At 38.9% G+C, this 12,187-nt stretch overlaps 2 protein-coding genes across 10 annotated transcripts in view; both read right to left on the reverse strand.

Moving 5' to 3' along the window:
- The window catches only part of cipcb (CLOCK-interacting pacemaker b), a 4,882-nt gene extending 2,072 nt beyond the window's left edge, over positions 1-2,810 (reverse strand). The window contains exon 1 of the mRNA XM_043220270.1: positions 2,495-2,810. The gene's annotated coding sequence lies outside the window, so the exon portion shown is untranslated. The remainder of the gene's footprint in view (positions 1-2,494) is intronic.
- A 444-nt stretch (positions 2,811-3,254) lies between these two features.
- Positions 3,255-11,811, reverse strand: pgfa (placental growth factor a). Of its 9 annotated transcripts, none has more exons than XM_043218801.1 (7): positions 11,536-11,811; positions 8,636-8,669; positions 5,166-5,362; positions 5,009-5,078; positions 4,894-4,923; positions 4,743-4,812; positions 3,255-3,658 (listed from the first exon to the last, which is right to left on the reverse strand). In XM_043218801.1, the coding sequence occupies exons 1-7, from the start codon at positions 11,611-11,613 to the stop codon at positions 3,634-3,636; spliced, it is 504 nt and encodes a 167-aa protein (XP_043074736.1). In that variant the 5' UTR covers positions 11,614-11,811; the 3' UTR covers positions 3,255-3,633. The 9 variants fall into 9 exon arrangements, 7 of the variants coding, with proteins under 7 accessions (XP_043074736.1, XP_043074735.1, XP_043074737.1 ...); XM_043218800.1 differs by having other exon boundaries at positions 4,743-4,815; XM_043218802.1 differs by having other exon boundaries at positions 4,743-4,815; positions 4,999-5,078.
- Positions 11,812-12,187: the final 376 nt, after the last annotated feature.

Here is a 12,187-nt window from a genome sequence, read left to right on the forward strand (position 1 = left end):
TTGAACTGGAGTGAACTTTAATTAAAAAAACAAAACAGCTTTCAGAAAAAATATTGCTGACAATTTCACAAAAGAGAGAGAGATCATGTTTGCTCAGGGTTGCTGTAGTTAACATAACAGTTACAAAACCTTCATGAAAAACTCATTTGCAACTAAATTTAATTGTTAACTGAAATAATGTCAAAAATATATTAAAGGTATTATAAGCTAGCAGCATGTGTTTAACTTCATGTGAACTTGAACTGAACATTCAAATTAATAATAATAATAATAATAATAATAAATAATAATTACAAAACCAATACTGATTAAAGATTAACTACACTTTGAACAAAAACACTTATTTTTAAAAATGGCTAATATTTATAATATAAAAATTAGAAATTAAAAAGTTTTTTTTTAAAGCTCATCTGTGGACCCGTTTACAAACATTAAACATGTTCTTTTCAAATAAACCGTGTCACCATCACATTATTAATCATATCCTCCTGAGAGCAGGGAACAATGTTTGTATATATTGTTTTATATATTAGTGTTATATATTTCATAATATCTAATGTTTCAATTTCATTTGAAATGTCTTCAAAAACGCACGTTTTTAGTCGTTTCATAAAACAAATTCACCAAATAAGACAAACTCATTTCAGTTAGCATGACTTCTTTTAAACCAAATCAACTAATAATACATCAGACATGTAAAATATTAATATTCTGTTTCAGAACAGAAAATCATATTTTGATTTGAAACCCCTGAGATGTTCAGTTTCCTGATAACGACAAAATATGATCATGTTTCCGTAAGGATTTCCAGTTTACTACATTAATGTCAGCCATCTTTAAAGACCTCTTTGTGCTCAGAGAAACTCACTAAAATATAATAAACTCCGCAGCTGCGTCTCGAGAGGACGGCATTTTTGTTTTATTGTTTTTAAATCAAAGAACAAAAACAGCCGATATTTTTTCAAGAGACAAAATAAAAGCAAAAATAAAAACTGAATGATAGAATTACAAACAAACTGGTTGCCGGGAGAAACGGATCAAACCTCAGAGCAAAAAGAAAACAAAAACAACACACACACACACACACACACAGACACACACAGACACACACACAGACACACAGACAGACAGACAGACAGACAGACACACACACTCACAGACAGACAGACACACACACACAGACAGACACACACAGACAGACACACACACACACACACAGACAGACAGACAGACAGACACACACAGACAGACAGACACACACACACAGACACACACAGACAGACAGACACACACACACACAGACAGACACACACACACACACACACAGACAGACAGACAGACAGACAGACACACACAGACAGACAGACACACACACACAGACAGACACACACAGACAGACACACACAGACAGACAGACACACACACACACACACACAGACAGACAGACAGACACACACAGACAGACAGACACACACACACACACACAGAGCATCAAATACATATTCTTACAGCTTTCTTAATTAGTGTCTGATAAGGTTGATTTAAAGGCATATTTCAGTCAACAAAACCATAAATGTTTATTATTATTATTAATGAATTAGTAAATTATTATTATTATTATTATTATTATTATTATTATATTTATTATTATTAGTAGTAGTAGTAGTAGTAAATGTACACTTGCAAATATGAAATAAGTAAAAGTACTGTTCCTTTTGGTCAGGATAGTCAGCGAAGCCAAAGAGTAAAGTCATAAAGCTTTTAAACACAATAAACTAATACTATAAGTAACATGATATTATATATTAGTAATATTATAAAAGTTATACTACTATAAGAAGTGGTATTATAAGTACTAACCTTACACCAGTCTAAACGAGTAAGTAAATGAGTAAATAAGTGCAAGGCAGCTCTTTTTTTCATTACAAAAAGATATATACATTTAAATTCCTTTTTTTGTGTGTAAATGATGACTGGCTACACATCAAGTTTCCATTCAATAAAGAGTCCAATGAGACTAAATATACAGCGACTATTCCTCTTTGGAGATGTCTCTAATGTTACTCTCAGGGCTTGATGAAGACTCATTTTACCAAAACACACACTGAATCGGAAGAATCTTCTTTATTAATAATAGTTCACGCGCACGGACAGTTAGTCTCGTTGTTACGGGCCGTGCGTCATGACGTCACCGGGTCAGTTACGGCGGAACCAGCTGACCTACTTAATCTCCAGCGGCTCCAATCAATCGTTACCTGTCAAACGTCAGATTATCGATACTTATCGGAGTAGTACGTTATCGCGTTAAAACGAGAAAAGTTTCGCGCCTAAACGCCGAGCTCTCGCACGAACCGCGTCGCGACGCAGGCCAAAGCGCGGCGGCCGGCGCCGTTAAACGCGGGCCTGCCGTTTAGTTTCCCCTCAGAGGCACGTAAACGTTTCTTCGGGTGACATTCGTTCATTGAGAGAACGCAAACGAACCGTAACGACTTACGTGCGTGTGTCGCGATGACCGTGACTTCATCCGGGAACCGGGGATCCCCAGAGACGACGAAAGCGCGCTCGGTCTGCAGTCCTCGTCGGATATAAAGCGTTTAAAACAGCGTTCCGCAGCGTCTCGCCGCGTTCTGCCTGCGTAGCGTCGGTCACGCAAAACACGCTACACGGTGCAGTACACGAGACCTGCGCGCGATTCCCACAAGCCCCGCCCTCCTGGGGGGAGGGCGATTGACTTTAACGATGTTAATACTTTCAAATTAATCTGAACGGCTAAATAACTTGCGCTGAACTCGAGAGAGAGCGTTCGTTTAATTATTTCGCTATATTTACGTTGGATTCTTTGACGCGATGCGCTTGCTGCGTGATTGACGTGCGATCTTATCCAATCGGAGGCTACTGAACCGTTACGACTCTCCAATCCTGGCGCAGGAGGCGGGGCTTGCGGGAATAACGCCGCTGCTTTTGTTTAATGGCATTTCCTTTTATGGAGAATGTGGGCGGGCCTGCGGGCGGAAGTGGTGCTGCCTCATTTTCCACGCTCGCCTCCCATTGGTCAGTGACTCAAGCGATAAAGCTACAAAACGTGACTCTCGGGCGACGTGAGAACATTGTGTTCAACCGAAGAGTGACGACAAGTCAAATATTCTCCAGTTACTTGTGTTATGTAACACTAATAAGAGCTTAATTTAGCCCGGAGACTCACTTAAAAGTCCTCTCTTGTAAATAAATGCATGCATGTACAGAACATTTCTGTATAAACACAAAACAAGCAGCTTTTATTTCTTTAAATACTGTGAATTTATTGTTTTATAAAATATATTAAGGCACATATGGGGATATGAACACACATTGCATTGTATTTCATGTTTTTATAGTAGATTTGATTCTTTTTCAAAGCACTGAGGTATTTCACATTTGTTCTCTCGTCTGTTCCCTGATGAAGCCTGATTCCTTCGCTTTAGCAGCTTTATTGTTTCTCAGTGACAGTGTGATCCGCTACGGTCGGTATAAACAGATGTTTGATCTGGGAGCCGCAGCAGGTCTTGAGCTGATCCTGGTCCTGGTCCTGGTCCTGGTCCGGGTCAGACTGACCACACTAAGGTCCAGTGCTTGTGTGATGAATGGAGTCTGTGCCTATTTGCCAAAGTGTTCATCGGATCTACAGCAGGCATACACACGAAAAATGAATGAATAAATAAATTCAATATTAATGTAAAATATATAGAACAATAAATAAGTGTATAATAATAATGAAAATTAATATTCTGTATAGAAATAAATATAAATGTGATGATTATTGGTAAAACATAAAACATTGTTTTAATATATAAATGGATTTTAAAAGACAATATTCCTTCCTGTATCTTGAATATAAATAAGCACAACAAAAAATAAATATGTTTATTAATATATATATATATATATATATATATATATATATATATATATATATATATATATATATATATATATATATATATATATATATGTACGTAATGTATATATGTATTTGTGTACATATATATATATATATATATATATATATATATATATATACGTAATGTATATATATATTATTTGTGTGTACATATATATATATATATATATATATATATATATATGTGTACATATATATACATACATATACATATATATATATATATATATATATATACACACACACACTGAATTTTTGGATGTTTTTTTTGGATGTTTTAAATAGAAATGGTAGTAAACTTCAATTATTTCTTTATTTGAAAGAAATAAAAACTTTTATTCAGCTAGGATGACTTTTTTAATTGATAATAACTTTTTATTCATCAAAGAATCCTAAATAGTTTTGCAATTTCCAACCCCCAAAAAAAAAAAAAATTACATCACAAATTAAATGCTAAATTAATGCCAACATTAATAACTCTGATAATAAACCAGTATATTAGAATGATTTCTGAAGGATCATCTGACACTTTAGACTGGAGTAAGGATGGACATTTACAGAAATAAATATTTCAAATGGGTTTTTATTTTAACTTAATGATTAAAATATTTAACATAAATAGATGGCGCATATGTATGTAAAAAAGTTGCATGCAGTCACTATCAGCTAAGACTGTCTTAAGAACTAGTTTGAACAGTCTACCTCACTAGCTTAAAACAGTTATAAAAAAAAGAAGTTAGTCGACTAACTTCTTAGGACTAGTCAGTGTGTATGAGCACTAACGAGTGAACGAGATGTCACTGACCCGGGCTGCGTCTCAATCCCTGTGCGTCCTTCCTCTCCGCCTCCTCCGGCGCTTGCCCTTCCTCCTCCTCCTGCTGAGAAGAGCACTCACAACCTTACTTCTGGCGTTTACTAACACCCCGCCATCCACCCGTCAATCAATCAGTACTCACTGCTGGTGTCTCGGGTGCTGTCTTCTGGGCCTGAAGGACAGAGAGCGAGTGAGAGACATGAACAGAGAGCGAGACGAGAGCGAGAGCGGGAAGAGACGGGTGTACCTGCACTCACAGCTCCGGTGCTCCAGAAACGAAAGCAGCACGTACTCCCTGCTCCTCTCCGACGGAGTTATTCTCAGCAGCTGAAGAAAAACACCAATAAATACACAGTGCTGCGAGTCACTAGAATTACACTGTGTGTGTGTGTGTGTGTGTGTGTGTGTGTGTGCCTGTATGCTGATGTTGTGTGTGCTGGCGGGGAAACAGGTCAGTTTGTCGTCGTTGCAGCATCCGGAGCAGCGTCGCAGCGGAACACAGCCGGGATTATAGATGTGCTCCACCCCTCCGGGATACTCCTGCTCCACCTCCACCATCCTCTCCAGAGAACGACACTGACTACGACTCCACGCCTCGGGGAACAGCATCACTGAAGAGAGAGAGAGAGAGAGAGAGAGAGAGAGAGAGAGAGAGAGAGAGAGAGAGAGAGAGAGAGAGAGAGAGAGAGAGAGAGAGAGAGAGAGAGAGAGACAGAGAGAGAGAGAGAGAGAGAGAGAGACAGAGAGACAGAGAGAGAGAGAGAGAGACAGAGAGACAGAGAGAGAGAGAGAGAGAGAGAGAGAGAGACAGAGAGAGAGAGAGAGACAGAGAGAGAGAGACAGAGAGAGAGAGAGAGAGAGAGAGAGAGAGAGAGAGAGAGAGAGAGAGAGAGAGAGAGAGAGAGAGAGAGAGAGAGAGAGAGAGAGAGAGAGAGAGAGAGAGAGAGAGAGAGAGAGAGAGAGAGAGAGAGAGAGAGAGAGAGAGAGAGAGAGAGAGAGAGAGAGAGAGAGAGAGAGAGAGAGAGAGAGAGAGAGAGAGAGAGAGAGAGAGAGAGAGAGAGAGAGAGAGAGAGAGAGAGAGAGAGAGAGAGAGAGAGAGAGAGAGAGAGAGAGAGAGACAGAGAGACAGAGAGAGAGAGAGACAGAGAGAGACAGAGAGAGAGAGAGAGAGAGAGAGAGAGAGAGAGAGAGAGAGAGAGAGAGAGAGAGAGAGAGAGAGAGAGAGAGAGAGAGAGAGAGAGAGAGAGAGAGAGAGAGAGAGAGAGAGAGAGAGAGAGAGAGAGAGAGAGAGAGAGAGAGAGAGACAGAGAGAGAGAGAGACAGAGAGAGAGAGAGAGAGAGAGAGAGAGAGAGAGAGAGAGAGAGAGAGAGAGAGAGAGAGAGAGAGAGAGAGAGAGAGAGAGAGAGAGAGAGAGTGAGAGAGAGAGAGAGAGAGAGAGAGAGAGACAGAGAGACAGAGAGAGAGAGAGAGAGAGAGAGAGAGAGAGAGAGAGAGAGAGAGAGAGAGAGAGAGAGAGAGAGAGAGAGAGAGAGAGAGAGAGAGAGAGAGAGAGAGAGAGAGAGAGAGAGAGAGAGAGAGAGAGAGAGAGAGAGAGAGAGAGAGAGAGAGAGAGAGAGAGACAGAGAGAGAGAGAGAGAGAGAGAGAGAGAGAGAGAGAGAGAGAGAGAGAGAGAGAGAGAGAGAGAGAGAGAGAGAGAGAGAGAGAGAGAGAGAGAGAGAGAGAGAGAGAGAGAGAGAGAGAGAGAGAGAGAGAGAGACAGAGAGAGAGAGAGAGAGAGAGAGAGAGAGAGAGAGAGAGAGACACAGAGACAGAGAGAGAGAGAGAGAGAGAGAGAGAGAGAGAGAGAGAGAGAGAGAGAGAGAGAGAGAGAGAGAGAGAGACAGAGAGAGAGAGAGAGAGACACATATTTCCATATCAACATTAAAATGAAAGCATTTATTTAAAACGAGACAAGTCCTGAATCTCACAGCTGTATGTTTATGTTTGATAGATTCCAGCTATGGGGCATGTTGTCACATATCACTTCCATTTATTGAGGATAAATAAAGAGAAATGCACACACTGTAATTATGAAACAAAGCAACATATTTGTACTAGACAGGTGTGAGATTAATGTGGATTACAAAAGTTATAGTCTGTGTGGATTAATACAGACTGAGAAAACCAAAAAGTGTTCAGTTGTGTCCCGCTCTCCTTTACTTTCTCTTTTGCCAGGCCTTAAATAAATCTATAAATCTAGAGTACTGGATTCTGACTCGGGTGAAACATAGCAGACGCTGAACTTTTACCATTTATGACAGACTTTTGACCACAGTTTCATGTCATCATTTTCAAGTCTTTATTCATAGCTATGGTCTCCAGCACACTCATGTTAGCATTCATCAGACAATAATTCCAGTTTTGATTATTTAAAGCCTACAACATTACAGCAGCTTTTTAAAGATGTTTTGATTGTTTGACTACTCAGAAGAGAATATAGCCAAATATAACTATATACTGATTTATGTTTCTTGTTTGCTCACTTTTGTTTACATACAATAACTTGTTTTTTACATCCACATTGAAAACTTGCCTGTTTTCTTTAGCCTCTGTAAACTGATTGAATGTGATGATTCGTCGATTATTACGTGATTTCTTCTTTATTTCAGTGCTGACTGACTCGAATGTCTTTTGTTCTTTGATTATTATGCTGTACAGGACTAAAAGAACTAGAACTAATTAATTGGGGTTAATTTTAGTAAACTCTGCTTCATGGACGTAGTTTTCTGATTTATTTCAAGCTGCAGTTTCTAAATGTCGCCTCTTTGTCGCCATCTATGTTTGAAAACTCGATACTGTAGTTCCCGCGGAGTTATATCTCGCGCGCGGGGTGTGCTGCGGCGCGGAGGAATCGAATGTTTTGCGGTACATGTCTGTCAGTCAAAACTGTCTTTATTAAACTCTAACTCGACTCTAAACTAGATCTTGAAAGATTTTCACCGTATATTATCATCTGAGCAAGTAAGTAAAAGCCTGCCAGGTTTGTTCCGACTAACTGAGGAAAAAAGAAGCACAATAATTTGGGCTGCTAATGTGATTAAATCTAATATCACATCAAACCCTGCAAATTATTATTATTGTTAGACTTTTTTCTCAAATTATTATTGGAAATGACAGCAGCAACTAGTGTAACGTTAGTGCATATTGGTCTGTAGATTTCAATTTACAGACTAATATGCCATATTAAGATATTATTTTAACCCACAAAGAAAAAAAATATATGCTAAACTGGTTTTCTTTAAAATACAAATTTTGTGTAGTCCCAGTCTGTCTGTATTCATAAACACATTTAAAACCGGAATATAATTTAATGTAACACACATGTTTCATAATGACGCAATGCCGTTCTCAAATTTCCCGCGAAAACCTACACGTACCACTCAAAGTAAAAACCTTATCACAAGCTAACCCTGAAATAAGGCGATAGTTTTGAACACTGGCTGCTTATGGACCGGCTCAGATATAATTTTTATCCAAAAAAAAGTTACAAACTGCAGCTTTAACTTCAAAAACGTGGTTACAAATATAAAACATTTTAATCAAAATTACTCTTATAGGGTCAATTTAATAGCTCCTGGATATTGGTAGACATGTCATGAAATATATAAATCAACAATGGTTTTATTGTTGTAGATTAGAACCATTAATTTTTGGTGTATTGATTACCATTTGTATAACCATCTGTTTTTAAAGCAGATAACGTGGATAAACTATTATTAGTCTAGCAAAACCATAGTTCATTTTTGGTTACCTTAGCATGACTAGGCTATAGTTACATGGTTTTTGGTTTTATTTGTGCTCCCTTAATATAAATGTTAATAAATTAATGAAAGAAAATCTTACCTTTGGAGTGGGGATTGCCCAGAATGGTAAAAACCTGTTTAAAAGATAAGGGTAAGAAATAATCATGATATTAATAACAACTAGAAAGTACATTTCCTGAAGAAAATGTGAGTGGTGCTTGCCGTGGCAAAACTCGCCCTCGGTTGCTAGGGTAAATAGGTTGGTTGCTAGGAAACAGCTTGGTAGCTGACAATGATGATACACTTGTCACTATGAATGATATAAACCAACCCCCATGTCTCTATGACGTTCCGATTTAAAGATATGCCCGTTTGAGTTGGGGTTGCTAGGGTGTTTGATAATGGTTGCTAAGGCGTGGATAGGAGATGTCTATGGTGACTCAGGATTGGCTGTTTGCTGCCCTGAGTCAATCGCACCCACCCCCATGTCTCTGTGACGTTCTGTTTTGAAGATATGCAAGTTTGGATTTTGGTTGCTAAGGTCATCGATAATGGTTGCTAGGGCGTGGCTATAAACAGCTGAAGTAGTTCATGATTGGCCGTTTGCAGCCCCGAGTCAAACGAGCCCACCCCCATGTCTCTATGACGCTCTGATCCAAAGATACCCATCTGAACCATTATAATGGCAGTCTATGGAATCTGTTACTAGGGCGCTCTAAATGGTTGCTAGGGCGTGGCTTGACACCTTCATAGTGATTCAGAGACTTTGATTGGTTCGCTGAGTAAAACGAGCCCACCCCCACGTCTCTATGACATTTTAATGCAAAGTTATATTGATTTGCAAAATTCCTATGTAAATTACCATAGTAGGAAAAACACATGTGCAGTTTGACCCTCACCATAGTAAAAAGTTTGGAGGTCTCTTGCCCCCCAGGGGTAAAACTTTTACCCCACTGTGTGGTATGTTCTCGCTCAGCTTGATAAAGTCTTCAAATCTGGTGATTTACAAGTTTGTGCGATATTCTCGCTCTGCGCTACGATCCGTCAAAGTTTGTCGCAATGTTACGTCTATGGGATTTTTCGCCCGATTTTTCGCCCGGTGTACGAAAATCGTACGCCCGATCGCTTATAAAAGTCATAGCACATCTTTCCACAATACCCACGCACGATTTGACGCCCGCTTCAGGTGTGTGGCAAAAACTCTGCGGACTAGTTACGCTACCGAAAATCGTCACGGAATCTATAATAATAAGAATAATAATAAGTAAGAATAAGTATGAGGAATAGTAATAGTGTGCTTTGCCTTGAAAGGCAAGCACCACTAATAATAATAATAATAGCACATTTTATACAAGAAGGACTTATGTTTCAAATAAATGCTGTTCTTTTGAACTTCCATTCACCAAAGAATCCCAAAAAATGGAACGTATCACAGTTTCCACAAAATTAACGGGGAGCGTGCGTCTCAAAGCTTCGTAACTAATTCTGTTTCATTCATATCAATCCTGTCTATTTTCATGCGGCACTAAAACTGGGTCTGTCGCCACGGTAACAGGCTCGAAGCAGGAGCATCTCGCAGCACGGCACGTTTGTTTTTATTTAGTGTCCGAGACACACGGACTGGAGGACAGGCACGTCTCTGAGGGATCGTCCCATTGTGTGTGTGCACCGAGCCGAGCCTGACTGAAGGGCCCTGGATGCTCGTCAGTGGATAGTGTTGGCTCCTGCCCATCGTCAGGGCCGTTTGAACGCCTACACGCAGGAGCTGTACATTAATTAGAGCGCACACGGTCTCAGATCTCCGTAAGAGAGGGACTAACTTTAGCCAGGAGACGTGCAGCTCTGCCACTGCTGCAGCAAGGCTTTCATCGTGTTCCAGGCGCGAATCAAACCCAAAAGGAGAAAGACATATTGAAAACCCAATGATCTTCATGCCACTTTTTCCGTGCAACGGTCACAACTGACCAACGACACCCTAAAACAGACTACAGCTATGAAGAAAAATGAATGTCCCTTTGTTTGTTAAAAAAAAAAAAGCAAAACTGCTTCGGTGCGTCAATTTTGATAGAGGGAAAAGATTTAGGGAAATGCAACGCAACCGTGCTTCTCGAAAAGTAATTTGTGCTGATTCACAAACAACGTCTAAAAGGACATGATGCTGAGTTAAAAAAAAAATACTTTTTTTAAATACGTATATGTGACGAACACAAAGCCAGTCATAAGTTTGTGAACCTTTTGGTTTGTTAGCATAGGACAAATATTTGATAAGCTTTTTCACGTAATCTGTCATTTTCAGTCCGTTATCTCCCAAAAATAACCCCCATTAGAAGACATTTTTCCCTTTAAAGCAAAAACTCTAAAAGTTGAATAATTGTTAATAGGATGGTTAGATACTGGATATTTTCTTAGTATGTGTGTCTTGTTTACTAGTATAAATATCTAAACATTCTTGAATCAAGATGCATTTACTAAAGATTTATTTACAGCTATTTAAGGCATGACATTTTGTTTAAGATTATATAAAAAAGATTATGTTGTTGTTAAAAATTATCAAAACTTTGTTAGTTTTGATTCAATAAAAATATCTGCCAATGGGGGGAGAAAATAATCTTAATTCAGAGTCTAAACAACCTTCCCGTTGGCAGATATTTTTGCTTTATTTTGAAAATATTGACTTTTTTCTACTATAGAAAACTGGACAGAATATCTCATTTTACTTGTACAGTTAATTTATCTTGCTTCAAAATTTTTTACTAGTGTAAACGTTTTGTAATGTAAATACCAGTTACTTTAGTTACTAAGATAACTTAGCACAAGCCACCGCTAGAAAGGATAAAACTAAAGCAGTTACTATTAAGTGCATTAATTAGAATGACAGGAACACTCTTAAAAAGCATTTTACACTTTGATGCATCACATTAACTGTCTCCTGAACCAGTGACTTGAGTAACAGTAGTAACAATGGTTTATGATGGAAAACCAAGAAACTCCTGAAGTTACCTGAACAAGAGCAATGTAGAGCAGAATCACAGCCAGCTGCGACACACGGATGAATCTGTTCATGTCGAGAGCGTCCATTCACTGCACACATACACTCCAGAGCCCACCGCATTTTAATTAAAACGCTGAACTTCCATTCAGTTAGGTGGCGTTTCGATAATACAAGCGGCTCCTTAAAATAACGTACAGGTGTCAGAAGAAATCCAAAGGAACTTCTCCCTGTTGGCAGTGGGATTAGTGTTGTTTGTTCAAAGTAAATCAGCCCACCCTCTGTGTTCGTCCCCTCTTCTGGCCCACCACATGGGAAATGCTGCATAATTGGGTCAACAGTGCATACACTGCATTGGCTGCTTCACTGGGATGATTGACAGGCGCTTTAGAAACCACTTGCCTTTTCAAACTCCAGAAAACTAGAACATTGCCATATTGTGGCATCAGATTGGCAAGTTTCACCAAAAGCAAAAAGTGGATTTTAGAAAATTTAATATAGCTAAAATGACCACTTACCTAAAAAAATAAAGTAAATCATTGTGCCATTTCTAATTTCTACTATGAAGCACATTTAACAGCAGACTTAAACTGAGAATTTACTTCTAATCATGTAAGGCCCACTGTTTTAGCATTATAACACGTTTTAGCCCAACTAAAATGC

This window comes from Puntigrus tetrazona, chromosome 20 (assembly GCF_018831695.1).
Source record: "Puntigrus tetrazona isolate hp1 chromosome 20, ASM1883169v1, whole genome shotgun sequence".
Classification (NCBI taxonomy): domain Eukaryota; kingdom Metazoa; phylum Chordata; class Actinopteri; order Cypriniformes; family Cyprinidae; genus Puntigrus; species Puntigrus tetrazona.